Source organism: Ceratotherium simum, chromosome 40 (assembly GCF_057802395.1).
Source record: "Ceratotherium simum simum isolate JZ-2026a chromosome 40, ASM5780239v1, whole genome shotgun sequence".
NCBI classification, from domain to species: Eukaryota; Metazoa; Chordata; class Mammalia; order Perissodactyla; family Rhinocerotidae; genus Ceratotherium; species Ceratotherium simum.
In genome coordinates this window covers 4,283,860-4,299,028 of record NC_141939.1, presented here as the reverse complement: position 1 = coordinate 4,299,028, position 15,169 = coordinate 4,283,860, and the positions used below count along the sequence as shown (strand labels likewise).

General features: G+C 45.4%; 1 protein-coding gene across 2 annotated transcripts in view; it reads right to left on the bottom strand.

The window, feature by feature from the left end:
* FER1L5 (fer-1 like family member 5) overlaps positions 1–15,169 on the bottom strand; it is a 54,090-nt gene that overhangs the window by 26,781 nt on the left and 12,140 nt on the right. For both annotated transcript variants that reach the window (XM_087426168.1, XM_014791641.2), the window contains exons 10-19: positions 12,920–12,950; positions 12,413–12,528; positions 12,056–12,179; positions 11,572–11,624; positions 9,923–9,991; positions 7,058–7,101; positions 6,882–6,964; positions 6,708–6,802; positions 5,606–5,734; positions 3,713–3,890 (exon numbers count right to left, since the gene is read on the bottom strand). In XM_087426168.1, coding sequence (XP_087282294.1) covers positions 3,713–3,890; positions 5,606–5,734; positions 6,708–6,802; positions 6,882–6,964; positions 7,058–7,101; positions 9,923–9,991; positions 11,572–11,624; positions 12,056–12,179; positions 12,413–12,528; positions 12,920–12,950 — 922 coding nt within the window. The remainder of the gene's footprint in view (positions 1–3,712; positions 3,891–5,605; positions 5,735–6,707; positions 6,803–6,881; positions 6,965–7,057; positions 7,102–9,922; positions 9,992–11,571; positions 11,625–12,055; positions 12,180–12,412; positions 12,529–12,919; positions 12,951–15,169) is intronic.

Below are 15,169 nucleotides of genomic sequence, written 5' to 3'. Positions count from 1 at the left end.
AATAAAAAACACTTGATTAAAACAAAAGAAGACAGGAAAATCCCAGCAGAAATTGTAGAAATTTTTATAGAAATTGCTAAGCTAATGCTAAAATTTATATGAAAATGGAAAGGAACCAAAATAGTCAGAAATTATATTATTTTGTAAAAGAGCAATCAAGTTGGAGAATTTACGCTACCTGATCTCAAGACTTGCTTTGGAGCTACAGTAATCAAGTCAGTGTGATATTGGCATAAAGATAGACAAATAGATCAATGGATCAGAACAGAGATTCTAGAAAGAGACCCACAATATATGGTTAATTGATTTTCAACAAAGGTGTCAAGGTAATTCAATATGGGGATGAATAGTCTTTTCAGCAAATGGTGCTGAATTGGATGTCTGTATAGAAAAAAATTCCTCCTCATACCGTATACAAAATATTAAGTTGAGTTAGATTATAAACTTAAAAAAGCCAAAACTATAAAACATAGAATGAAACACAGGATAATAGCTTTATCATCCTGGGGGGGACAAATATTTCTTAGATCACATACTGTACTACCATAAAAGAAAAGATAATCAACAAATTGGACTTCATCAACATTAGGAACTTTTGATCTTCAAAAGATACTGCTTGGAAATTGAAAAGTCAAGCCACAGAGCAGAAGAAAATATTAGCAAAACATATCTGCAAAGGATGTGTAAAATATAAAAGAACTCTTGCAATTTAGTATAAAAAGACAAACAACTCAATGAAAGACAGACAGAAGACTTGAACAGTCCCTTCATAGAGAAAGACATGAGAGTATCAAAAGATGCTCGGTATCATTAGTGATTAGAGAAATGAAAATTAAAACTACAGGTACAGGGCCGGCCCTGTGGTGTAGCAGTTAAGTGCGCGCGCTCCACTGCTGGCGGCCTGGGCTCGGATCCTGGGCGCGCACCGACACACCACTTGTCAGGCCATGCTGTGGCAGCGTCCCAAATAAAGTGGAGGAAGACGGACACAGATGTTAGCCCAGGGCCAGTCTTCCTCAGCAAAAAGAGGAGGATTGGCATGGATGTTAGCTCAGGGCTGATCTTCCTCACAAAAAAAAAAAAAAAAGAAAGCTACAGGTACAACTTGACCCAACTAGAATGACTCTAATGAAAAAGACTGACAATACCAAAAGTTGGCAAGGATGTGGAGCAAATGGAACTCTCAAACATTGCTGTGGGGGTGTAAAATGGTACAATCATTTTGGGAAAATGTTAGGTATTTTCTTATAAAACCCAAATTCCATCCCTAGGTATTTACCCAAGAGAAATGCAAGCACGTTTCCACAAAAAGACTTCAAATGTTCCTAGCAGCTTTATTCATAATACTCCAAAAACTTGAATCAATCCAAACGTCCATGGTTAGGGGAATGGATAAATAAACTGTCACATTCATATAATGGAATACTATCAGAAATAAAAAGGAACAAAATACTGATAAATGCAACAACACGGCTGAATATCTAAAACACTACACTGAGCCAAAGAAGCCATAGAAAAAGGAAGAGTACCATACGTACGATTTCACCTAGATAAAGTTCTAGAACAAACAGAACAGTCTGTAGCGATAGATATTACAACGATTGGCCCCAGGGGTTGGGGAGATTGACTGAAAGGGGCACATACATGGCTGCTTTCTGGGGTGATGAAACTTTATACCCATGGTGGTTACGTGGGTGTATGTATTTGTCAAAACTCATCAAACTGTACGCTTAAAATCTGTGTATTCTATTGCTTGTAAGTAATACCTCAATAAAAAAAGCAAAAGTCACCATTAAGAGAATGAAAAGCCCTAAACTTGGAGACGATATGTACGACACGTCTGACAAAAAATTATTCCCAGAAAAAATAATGTACAAGTCAATAAGAAAAATACAGCCCAATAGAATAATGGATAAAAGATATTGATAGGCTTTTTACAGATGAGGAAAACAAATGTTTATAAACATGTGAAAAGATGCTCAACCTTCATTTATAATCAGGAAAATGCAAATCAAGATCGTAAGAGATACTATTTTATATCCACCAGATTGCAGGTATTAAAAGGCTGGGCAACATCAAGTACTGGTGAGAATGCAGAGTAATAGGACTTCTCATACCACATGCTCATGGGAGTGTAATTTGGTATAATTGCTTTTGCTTTGAAGTTCTCTTCCACTCCTGGGTATATAATTTAGAGGAAGTCTTGCTCTTGTGACCAGGAGACATGTACAAGAATGTTTATACAAAATTATTATAGTAGAAAAAAAAGATACAATCTAAATGTCTACATATACCACATCATTTGTGGCATAATCATACAGTGGACTATATACAGAAATGAAAATGAACTTCAGCTACACATACCAATATAAAAAAATTTAATATTGAGCAAAGGCAGCAAACAGATGAATATGGACTGAAAGATCCATTTATATAAAATGCAAAAATAGTATGCTGTTTAGGTTGCGTACATAGGTGGTAAAATTTAAAAGAAAGCAAGGGTGTGATTATCGCAAGAGTCAGGATGGTGGGTATTTCTTGGGTAAGTGGACCTGCGAAGAGCGTACAGGGGACTTCTAAGATGCTGACAATTTTCTATCTTTTGAGCTGAGTTTGTGGGTACTCATTTTATTCTTCTTTTTTAAACGCTACATATACATTTTATATACTTTTTGTATAATATTTCATAATTTAAAAACAAGTAGAACATTATGCTAGGTGAAAGAAGTCAGTCTCCAAGGACCACATGTTGTATGATTCCATGCATATGAAATGTCCTGTATAGGAAACTCTAAGGAGACAGAAAGTAGATTAGTGTTTGCCTAAGGTTGAGGAGGTGGGGGAGAAATAGAGTGACTGCTAGTGGGCACAGGGTTTCTTTTGGGCTGATGAAAATGTTTTAAATTGACCTTGGTGATGGTTGCACACTTCTGTGAATATGCTGAAAACCACTGAATAGTGTACTTTACATGGATGAGTTGTATGGTGTGTGGATTATATTTCAATAAAGCTGTTCTTAAAGAAAGAGGCAGAGAAGAGAGATGCACGGAAAGGCTCTCAATGGGTGACGAGATGGTGGAGCGGAGAAAGAGGAAAGTGAGACAGTATTCTTCTAGAGCAGTGGTTCTCAAACTTGAGCATGCATCGAATCACCTGGAGGTGATTCTCATGTTCAATCACAGATTGTGGGGCCCCATCCCCAGATCTTCTGATTCTGTAGGACTGGGGTGGAACCAAGAATCTGCATGTCTAACAGTTCCCAGGTGACGCTGCTGCTGCTGGCCCAGGGACTGCAGTGTGAGAATTGCTACTCTATAGTGCCCAATATAGGTGTCCAATAAGTATGTATGGGACGAACGGATGAATGGAGGGATGGAAGGTGGGCAGATGAGTAACAGTGGTAGTTGCGTGGATGGATTGGGGGTGGTTCAGAGCAGCAGGGGAGGAGATGGGGTTGAGGAAGTTGCAGTGTGGAATGTAGTGTAGAGAAGGACTTGAAGTCAAGACCTAGTTTCAACTCTTGTGAGTTCACCACCTATTAGCTGTGCAATGTTTGGTGAGTTCACCTCCCTGAAGCTCGTTTTCCTAATGTGTGAAATGTGGGTTAACAATGCCTATGAGTGTTCCGTGAGCTGGTACCCTTAAAAGGGCCTAGCACAGAGTCTGGCGTGCCATGGATGCTTGCTACTCTTTGGTTGGATCTGACTATTACCATCATATATCACTGGGCTGTACTGTGTGGTTGAGACGAGAGGCTTGTAGTTCTGGTCCATCTTGTTTCCGTAGTGGCCGATGCTGACCTCGAATTGGATCAGGTCCTTAAAGTTGGGCATCATGGTACAGGAAAGGAAGATGACGCACAGCCCATACTTTTGGCGGTTCTGGTGCTTCTAAAACAATAACCCCCCACATCCCCAGTACATAAGCCAAGGGATGAACAAGGCTATAGAGACAGGCAGGGAGGCTAGGATGAGGTGCCTTGTTTCTTTCAAAAGAAAGAAACACCCACTTTGCTTCTCTTCAGGGTGAGCTAGACTATCACTGAACTCAGAATCCCCCCTCAAAACCCTGCCTTGACTCCCACTCAGGGCTGATCAAGGGCAGTTCTTCCCAGGACCTCCATCACCTGACCACCTCCACCCAGCCAGCTCTGGTTCCTTCCCTTCCTGAAATTGGGCAGGAGGGTCTTCTCCTTGGTCAGGCTAGGCTCTGAGTTGGGCTGCCCCACGCCTCTCCTTTTGGCCTAAACGCCTTCCTTGGATGAGACAGAGTGTGGGCAGGGGTGCGTGGTAGAGGTTGCACACACACGTGCATCTGCTCTTGGCCCTTCTCAAGGCCCCTCCTCCCACCATGCCTCCTATCTGCTCAGGGTCCTCTATCCATCATGTTAGCCCTTCTCTCATTTCTGTTGCCAACCTCTGCCCTACTCTTGCGTTCTCCCAGTCTGTTCAGTAGTTCAGGTCTCCTCTGTCTTGAAAAATAACTCTCCTTCTCCCCTCTGAGCCCTTATTTAGCTACCACCTGATCTTGTCTTCTTCCACTTTCCAGCCAAGTTTCTATGCACTTGCCTCTATATACATCATCTGCAACCTCTCCCTCCCACCTACTGTGGTCTGGCTTCTCTCCTGACCCAAAGCTACTGGTGCCCTCCTAATAACCAGCGGACACTTTTGAGTCCTCATCCTTTCTCTCTGCCACGTTCAGATCACGGATTGCTCTTTTCTGCAACTCTCCCCTCCAGAGGCTGCCTCAGGGCTCCCCTTTGCAGAATCCTCCTCGGTCTCCTCTGCAAACCCCTTCTCCTCCTCCACCTGCCACTTAGGCTGTGGAGTCCTGATAGGCTCCAGCCTCAGCTCCCTTCTCCTTTCATTCTGCCTACTCCCCTTGGGCAGTTCTTCCACAACCAGGGGTTGAGATCCTGGTGTATTGACCACACACCCATCCATCTAGCAGCCTCAGGGACTGGTCTATGTGGATGTCTCACAAGCACATGTCAAGTTGGGATTCATCATCTCCCCCAGACCTGCTTCGCCTTCAGGAAGCCCATGTTGAGGTACACCACCCCCGACCACCTTGCCACTCGAGGCAGAAAATGGGCGTCAGCTTAGGGGAGTCGGCCTCACTTCTCATGTCCTCTTAATCACCGGCTCTGACCATTCTGTTTCCAAAGGATTTGTGGAACCTGCTCCTTCCTCTCCAGCTCTCCGCCCCCGTGACTGTATCCCCACTTCTCCTGAGTGGGTAGCCCAACTTACTCCACTCCAGTTTATTCTTAACACTGCTCCTCCTGCCCTCTCCTGCCTCCTTGACCCTCCTCTGCCTTTGGGAAGAAATCCAAACTCCTTAGAACATCATTTCTCCTTAACTAGCTTACACATTTCTTAAACCAAAACTTGATCTTGTCTTTACTGGGTCCTCTGACCACCTGGGATTTGGCACAGCATGAAGCCCCCCAGGGTCTTAGTGAAGACTCAGGCAGGTTGACCAAACATTCTCATGCCCCCAACAGTGCATTCAGCTAGTGGCCAGGGCTTCTTGCAGTGTCAGAAGATTTGGGGCAGGCAGTGGGCCTCTTTCTTCCTGGGTTACCTGTTTCCGTGATTACCTCTACACTGGTCACTTCACTGGAGAGATCCTTTATCCTAGAGTCTTGATGGGACTTGATGTGTGTGATTAACTCCAGGAAGACTCGGCCTCGATAAGCTAAACCATCCTTAACAGAGTTGGGAATAATCTAGGGTAACAAGGAGGAAAACGAGGAGAAAAGGGATGAGAGAAAAAGAGCAGGCACGTCTCCCCTGAAACTTGTGCAGCAAAGACAGGGTTGCCCACAACTTCCTGCCCAGGGCTGCTCACATCCCAGGGAGGAATTCCAGAAAACCCAGACATGGCTGTGCCAGGAAACCTCTGGTTCCTGACCCCTCTTCTACACCCTTTGGGCCACTCCTCCTCTGCCGCATTCTACCTGATGGCCAACTTGAAGTTCTCTGTTCCCCATAAATGCTGCCTGCTTGGAGGGGACTGTGGTAACTACTGAGTCAGCTCTCCGTAGTTGACTCAGAGAGTCAACTGGCCAATCAGGGCATGCCCCACCTCCTTGGCCATTGTGATTGGTCCAAGGGGATCAACACGTGACCTAAGGAGGCCAATTAGAATGCCTCCCTGGCCTTCCCTATTAAAGGCTTCCATGGCCACGTTCCCAGAAGGGAGGCATGACTGCAGTAGGAAAGAATGAGGCCCAGGCTAAAGAGCTGCAGAGATGAGAGATGCAAGGAGAGGGCGTGGAGGTCCTGGTGTCTGCAGCTCTGCCTCACTGGGAGTCCCTCCCAGTCTCCTTCCCGGTCGTTTAAGCTGATTGGAGTTGGCTTTCTGTCATATGTCACCAGTCTGAAATAACCCAATGCTTTTCCACGTTTACCTGTGCTGTTTCTTTTGTCTCACGTGTCCTTTCCACCTGCTGAAAATCTTACCAAAGGCCTGATCTCAACACCCCTTCTTCCATGAACCCCCAGAGCACTCCATTTGTGCCTTTCTTGTGCCACAGCACAAGTATACGTGGCCATTTAAGTACAGGCTACGCGTCCTCTACTACAGTGTGGCGGCAGAAACCAGGGCCTGGCTGTCCCCAGGTGTTTCCCAGGCCCCAGTGCCTTACACATGGTTGGTTTTACCTCCACTCTTCCCCAGAGCTGACATGAGAAGCTTACAGAGCCTTCTTCCTGGATCCTGAAAGGGGCCTTTTTACCCCCACGGAGAGTCAGGAAGCTGGGGCCAAAGCAGGGTAGGAAGCCAGAGTACATTCCTGCAAGAAGAGAGAGTGAGAGGGGGCGGGACCCAGGTGGGAGAGGCACAGCAGGCAGGGGTCAGGGGGGCTTGCTTGCCTTCTGTTTCTGCTCCAGTGGATGAAATCTGGTTGAGGGACAGGCTGACAGTCCCGATCTCATCCCGGCAACTGTTCTTGGGGCTGGAGAGAAACACACTCTGCAGGCTGAGCCCCTGGCCCAGCTCTGAGTTTCTCCTCCCCTGCGTGTTTTTCAGCCTCCACCCAGTGGCTCACCAGTCCAAGACTCTGAACTTGATGTAGCTGGAGAGGCAGGGCAGCTGTAGGGGGAAGGTGAGAGGAGCAGAGAGTGCCTGCTCAGATGGTCTGGTCCTCGCGGAGACTGAGAGCTGGGATGTCCTGGGTCTGGGCCCAAGGCCTGGCTCAGTTACCAATGAACCATTTTTTTTTTTTTTTTAATTTTATTTATTTATTTATTTTCCCCAGAAAGCCCCAGTAGATAGTTGTAGGTCATAGCTGCATATCCTTCTAGTTGCTGTATGTGGGACGTGGCCTCAGCATGGCTGGAGAAGCAGGGCGTCGGTGCGCGCCCGGGATCCCAACCTGGGCCGCCAGCAGCGGAGCGCATGCACTTAACTGCTAAGCCACAGGGCCGGCCCACCAATGAACCATTTAACTGCAGCCCAGATGGATTTACCATGGGAGCTTATGGGCCTTCGGATTTAGGGCCCCTTGCGAGGCCCTGGGAGAGGCCTAGGACTGTGTCCCATGATGGTTTTGTATTCTTGTTCTTAAAATGGCCCCCTAATTACATAAGCCTCAGGACCCACCAGACCTGGGTCTGCCCCGTGTATGGACTCGATGACTGCAATCCTCACACACCCCTTCACAGTCTGAATGAGTGTTTACCCAACAATCTCATAGGGAGGTCATGGGCCTAGAATGTCTTCATCACAGTTAGCAGTTGACTTTTAGTCAGCAGGATGTCTATCTCCTCAAAGAATGAATAATAATAGCTGCCGCTCTGGGGAGGGTTTCTGTTCTGCCCTGGCCTGTGCTGAATGATCTACATGGATCATGTGAGTGACCCCTCCCAACAACCACACAAGCCAGGTGCTGTTATTCCTGTTTTCAGATAGGAAAACTGAAGCACAGAGAGGTTGAATTCCTGAAGTTCTTCATGTTACATGCAGGGGCTGAAGCGGCTTCAGAGCTCCCAACCAGGCTGCCATAACCCAGTGAGGGCTGTGATTGTCCCTATTTACAGATGGGGAGTGGGGCCCAGAGAGGCAGAGGGACTTGCTCACAGTCACACAGTAAGGGGTAGAGTCAGGATTGGAACCCAAGCTTCTCAGTCTTACCTCTACCCTGCCACAGGGTTCCCTCGGTTATGAAAACAAAAAAAATCCATATGGAAAACAGCTGCTGGGGTTGAGGCCTGGGTGGCACCCAAAGGCTCTCCGCTGAGGCCTCACCCCCTCACAGCAGGTCCTGGGGCACAGCCGGGAACCCTCCCAGTTCTCCACTCTGCTCGTCCATTCTCCCCTTGCCATGGAGGCTGGGGAACAAGGGGAAGTAGGGAAAGGGCTTTCCAGTTGAGCAGCTCATTAGTAAGAAATGAGGAAATGCCCAGGTTAAGGAAGGACACTGGGAGAGGAGAGACGGGCACTGTCAGGCGTCCAGGTCTTCCAAAGTTACGAACCCTCCAAATTCGAATTCATGGCTGACCCATCTTTTCACCCACCCTGTTGAGAATTCTCCTCCCCTTTCCGAAGTCCTTGTCTTGATTTCCCTCCTGTCCTGGGGCCCTTGGACTGTAAGCTGGCACACCCCCATTTTCAGCAGTGTCCCCCTGGCCCTGGCAGCCTGCCGTGCTGGGGCCCTGACCAACTGGCCTCAGATGCTACTGTCTGTGTGGTCATCCTGCCACTTCAGAGTGAGGTTCACATCTACTTATTGCATTTACAGAGGGCTAGTGACAATCAGGCCTGCATCCAAACGGCCCCAGCCCTGAAGACTGTGTTTTGCGGGAAGTGGGTGAGGGTCCAGGGACTGGACATCTTCAAACGTTGGAAGGCCTCTTTCAGGGACAAAGGAGGGCCTGGCCTGTGCCACTGGTTTCTGAGCCTGAAGGCAGCTGAACAGGAGGCAGGACTCCCAAGGCTCTGAGCATCCACAGGACATCTGAGGATCCTGGCCATGAACCTCATCATGGCCAGGGACAGGTGGCCTAGGGATAGTCTAGGCCCCCTCTAAAATCTCTTCCTACTTTTTAGAGTCACTAAAATCACCCAAGAAGGTGAGGATTATGAGGAATGGTTAAAAATTATGACTCACCAGGAGGCAGACTGGGGAAGCTTCTAGAAGCAAGGAGGAGAGTCCACAGGAGGGTAGAGGGGAGTTCATTAGCTAATTTCCCATCACACAAATGGAAGGAATGAGGAGAGTGAAACTCTCTCTGGGTCACCAAATAGATGCCACACAAAGTTCTGTGCACTCACACTCAGGAGAGCACTCACGTTATCTCTCAGAATTGCCTACTCTTCTTTTACACACGGCTCTTAGAAGCCTGGCATGGAGTCAAAAGGCTCTCCCAGAGCTTCGAGAGAACTGGCATCCACATCCCTGATAGGTGACTGAGAAGGACTGACAGGCTGTAAAAATCAGACCACAGAACCCCACAAAGAAGAGCATCTTGGAGCTACTTAGTGTAGAAACAAATAGCCCCGCACTACATGTAGCCTGTATAACAATTATGTTCCCATGATACCTCTACACCATCAACAAAGAGCTATAATTATATTCAGGGCACTTTGCCTAGAAGATAAGAAAATGCATAATACAATTTAGAATGACTCAAGTGACTTTTGTTTTGTTTTTTAATGTAGGTGAAAGGGCACGTTTAAATTCTCTGGAAAGTTCAGCTGTATGGCCCACTCATTTCTTAATACTAGATAAATAAAGTAAGGTTTTCTGTAATATGTTCTGGGCTTCCTCATGCTCCCTATCCAGCAGAGCCCCCACTTCCCCTCGCATGCTTCTTGGTCCCTACCTTCCATCCACACTCCTACACGAACACCCAATCATCCCTTCTGTTTGTAGGGCAGGAGGAAGAGGGTAGGCATGATGGAACAGCGGTACCTGAATCTGGAAGGTCAAGATCTGGTTCCATATCGGGTTCTCAGTTTTGGTCTGCACGTTTGTCTTGAGCTGGAAACATCCCAAAGCAGTGTCAGTGCTGGCCTGTCCCCTCCTCCCTCCACTAGCCTCACCTTCCAGCCCTTCTGGTCCAGCCCACAGATAGACGCTGTCTGCAGCACAGAGCTGATCAGGGAAATCCCAGGTCTACAGACATTCTGACAACTTCTCATCAGCTGCAATTTTAGGCCTTTGTGAACCTACCCAGATCCAGATTCCTTAATATTTTTCCTTAAATCAACTTTCAATTGACTTAATTTTAAAATAGATATAGAGTTACTAACTTTATTATATGAGTGATACACATAGATTTTTTTAGATAAACTCCAAGATTCTAACAGAAAAGTGGGCAAAAACAATGCAGATGGCAGCACAGAAGGGCGTAGCCATTTTCAGAACATCACTTGACTTATTTTTAAACCTAGCCTTATTCTGAGCAATCATGTCAGTGAAATCAAGGGTTAGTAGGACTGATTAAACTTCTTAATATGCACTAAGAAAAACACAGAAATATTAAAATTTTTGAAAAATGTGTGCCACCTACCACCCAAGAGCATTTCACCTAGATCGGGAGTACCCAAACCACTCGTTGGGAAAGAAATAGTGTGGTGGTTTAAAATTATGTCTACAAATCCTTTATACTCCTCCCTTCAAAAGGTGGACACTAATCTCCCTCCCCTCATATGGGCTGGATTTAATGACTTCTTCTAATAGGTAGAATATGGTGGAAATGATGGTTCATGAATTTTGAGACAAACCTATTTAACTTTAACCCAGCATTTCCCAAATTTGAACATAGGTTCCTTTTTTTGCACATCAGCACATTCTGGAAAATGCTACTCTGTTAATGCTCTCACCATCATGGCCTAGGTTCATTTCCCAGTCAGGAAACCACACCACCCATCTATGTGGTTGCTGCGTGTTGCTGGGATGCTGACAGCTATGCCACTGGTATTTCAAATACCAGCAGGGTCACCCATGATGGACAGGTTTCAGTGGACCTTCCAGGCTAAGACAGATTAAAAAGAAGAACCTCGCCACCTACTTCCAAAAAGTTGGCTGTGCAAATCCTATGACTAGCAGTGGAGCGTTGTCTGATACAGCGCCAGAAGTGAGAGGATGGCACAAAAAGACAGAGCAGAGTTCTGCTCTGCCGTACACAGGGTCACCAGGAGTCAGAACTGACTCGACAGCACTAACAACAAATTCATAGAGATTCATGGAATGTCGGCAACTCTCTTGCCCAGAACCTTCAATTTATAGATGAAGAAAACGAGGGCCAAAGGGGACGGCAACTGTTCAGTGTTGTGCATCTGCGGGCATGTTGTTTCATTCACTCATTCTCTCATCCGTGCATTTGCATATTTGTTTTTCAGTGGCATTGTCTCCACGCAAGGCAGTGGGCACAGCTCTGGGATGCAGGGTGACTAAGCCTTGGCCTGCACCTTCACAGAGTTCCTGGTCCAGCGGGATCACATTGCCCATCAAGGGAAGAACTGGGATACGATTCCTGGGGTCTTCCCACCAACCCACTCTTTTCCCCACACTGTTTTTTTCTAAGTGACAACTTATCAGACCCTTTCTACACTTACCTTTTCCCCAATTAGTTCCACCTCCAACATAGGACTTACTGAATAGTGTTTCTCTGTGAACAAGAAGTTAAAAGATTTCTGAGACAGCAGCATTTCTTTTTAGGAGAAGGAAACAGAGAGGTGACAAAACAACTTAAAACCCTCCCCTATAATTTGGTTTGGTGCCCCCGGGAAGACCTCTCCTATTTCCACTCTATCTCTAGGTGCTGTTAAAAGTCATGGCACATAATGGCAGCAGGGGTGAGGACTGGTATAGGGAGCCTTGGGTCTTCATGTGGACATCAAAGACAGGTGCATATGGCCCATTTTAAAGGGTGTCTACAAGGCTTTCATAAAACAATTCTTCGTAGATTTCAGTTTTCCCTCTTCCCCCACCCCACACTAGGTTAGTGTCAAAAAGGAACAGGGAAGCCCCATGAAACTCCAGGGTGCCACTATGTAGGGCATCTCAGAGTCGCTCCCTCCCTGCCACCCTGACTCTAACTGAGATGAAGGTCCTCCGCGCAGTAGATGAAGAACTGTAAGTAGGCCATGTTGACTGGGACCACCGTTGACTTGAAGATTGGGGTAGCGGTGTCATCAGCCCCATAGGGAAGCTTTTGATCTACCTAGAGAGACCAGAAAGCTGGTAGGGTCAGGGTCATAGGGCGGTCACGACCAAGGCCACTAGATTTGGCTTCCCCAGCCTTCCACTTGGTACAGGGAGGGTGGACAACCCTGAAGTGACACAGTGGACAAATGAAAGCATATGAAGATCAATGGCCACTTTGAGGGCCCAGGGGTGCCCCCAGAGAAGCAGCCAGGGTAGGAAATATTACTAGGGTATGCGGGGCAGCCTCACCAGGGCCTGGTCTCCCACACCGAGGGCACAGATGGTGACTTTCAGGTAGCCTCTCACACCACTGTTGGGTTCATTTGGCTGGCAGAGGCCTAACCACTTCCTCAGGAGTGTGTGACCTGGAGAGGCAGAGGGCCCATGAGGCAGAGGGCCCAGCCTCCAGTCTCCATCCTTCTTCCCTGAAACCAGTCTTTGTTTCTGCGGGAGAGGAGCGTGGAAACTTCAATTCCCCAACACTGGCCTCAAAAAATAGAAATTCAACCCAAGGCTACAATAAAAGGTTAGCATTTGACCCAAAGGGATGACTTGAGTTTTGCAGAGAAAGATGTTGTTATTATAAAACAAGATAAAATACCAAAAAATACAGTAAAATATTATCAAGTCAGAAAATAATTCATACCCTCTAGTACTCTCCTCCTATGTGTTGAACATACAGGGATTTTGAGATGTTTTGATATTTGGCCTGGTTTTTCTCAGAAGACACACATATTTGCAACAACTGTTACCTACCTGGATAATGGTAGATAAACCCAATATCTGTCTGAAAAGACAAGAATAGAGTAAAGATTAGTCAGGGCCTCCAGCCAAGCTTTGGAATGCCAACTAACCTGATGACAATACTAACCCCTGGTGCTTAAGAACTTGCCCTGCCCTAACTCCTTTAATATTTACGACAACCTGGCAGTTGGTTCGTTATCACCTCCACTCTGCAGAGGAGGATACTGAGTTTGGGAGAAGTGCCCAAAGTCTTACAGCTAGTGAGGGGGCCTGGATTGAAAGGGTCGTTAACCACCACGCAGCATTGCCTGGCCAACAGAGCGCCAACTCTTCCCTATCCCTGGGTGGGAAGGGTGTCTCCATCTTGGGGAACAAGAGAACAAGATGGTCAAGGGAGGAGTTGGCAAAGAGACTAGGGGTTTTCCCTTTCCCCTCCCCTGACTGAGGCCTGAGAGACGTGGTACAGGATGGAGGGTTGTGTGGGGCAAGGCGCCACAGAACATTCAGACCACTGTTGTAACCCATATCTGAAGGTTCCACTGAGCAGTCCCCAAATTCTGCATGTAGGCCTGCTTTAAAACTCAGTTACTCCCTTGGGTTAGGTAGGCAAAGATTTCTTAGATACAACAACAGAAGCACAGTTCATAAGAGAAAAATTTGATAAATTGGACTTCATCAAAACGTAAAACTTCTGCTCTTTGAAAGACACTGTTAAGGAAATGAAAGGACAAGTCATATACTGGGAGAAAATGTTTCCAAATCATATATCTGATAAAGGACTTGTGTCCAGAATATATAAGATATAAGAAATATATAAGAAAATCTCAAAACTCAATAGCAAGAAAACAAGCAACACAATGAAAACAAGCAAAAGATTTGGACACTTCACCAAAGAAGATATATAGATGACAAATAAGCACATGAAAATATGCTCAACATCATTAGCCATCAGGGAAGCGTAAATTAAAATCACAGTGAGATGCCACTACACGTAATTAGAATGGCTAAAATAAAAAGATGGACTATATCAAGTGTTGATGAGAATGTAGGGTAACTGGAACTCTAATATACCACTGGGGGGAATATAAAATGGTAAAACCTATTTGAGATTTTGGGGAAAAAACTGTTAGAAATTTTCTTGAAAAGTTAAACATATACCTACCATATGAGCTAGTCATTCCACTTCTGCATATCTACTCAAGAGAAATTAAAGCATATGTCCACACTAAGATTTATACATCAATGTTATAGCAGCTTTATTGTAATAGCCCAAAACTGGAAACAATCTGAATGTCCATCAACAGATGAATCGATAAACAAACTGTGGTATATCCATACAATGGAATACTACTCAGTGATAAAAAGGGATGAACTATTGATACATGCAACAACATGGATGAATCTCAAAATAATTATGCTGAGTGAAAGAAGCCAAACAAACAAAAAAAATGCATGCTGTATGATTCCATTTATACAAAATTCTAGAAAATGCAAAGCAATCAGTGGTTGCCTGGGAATGGGAGGGGGCGAGATGGGAGTGAGAGCAAAGAATTACAAAGAGGCACAAGGAAACTTTTGGGGGTGGTAGATGTGATAGATATATTCATTATCTTGATTGTTAGGATGGTTTCATGGGTGTATACATATTTTAAAATGTATCAAATTATACATTTTAAATACATACAATTCATTGTATGTCAATTGTACCTCCACAAAGCTGTAAGAAAACAAAACAAAGCAAAACTCAGTCACCCCTAAAGAAGCAACAGATCTAGGCAGTGACCATCAATAGCTGTTAACAACATAAAAAGAGAGATCAACGGACATTCTGCGCCTCCTGCTGAAGTCATCTTGCGAAATAACTGACCTCAGTCTGATCAAGCCTCTAGATGGAAATACCTGGGCAGAGGGACATGTGAAATGATCTCCTGGAGATGCAATCAGCAGAATCCAGACTAAGGGAAAACTCTACAGGACAAACTATCCAGTTTCTTTAACAAATAAATTGCAAGGAAAAAAGGGAAGCAGAGCCAACAGAATAAAAGAGACCTAAAAATACATATTAACCACCTGCAACGTATGCACCTGGTGTGGATCCTGATTTGAACAAACTGTAAAAGGAATTCACAAGACAATCAGGAATTTGAACACTGACTAGCTATTTACTGCTATCCAGGAATGGTAAAAGTTTTTAAATGTGACAATTGTGTTTGGTTATGCTTAATACAATCTTTACGTTTTAGAAATACATACTGAAATATT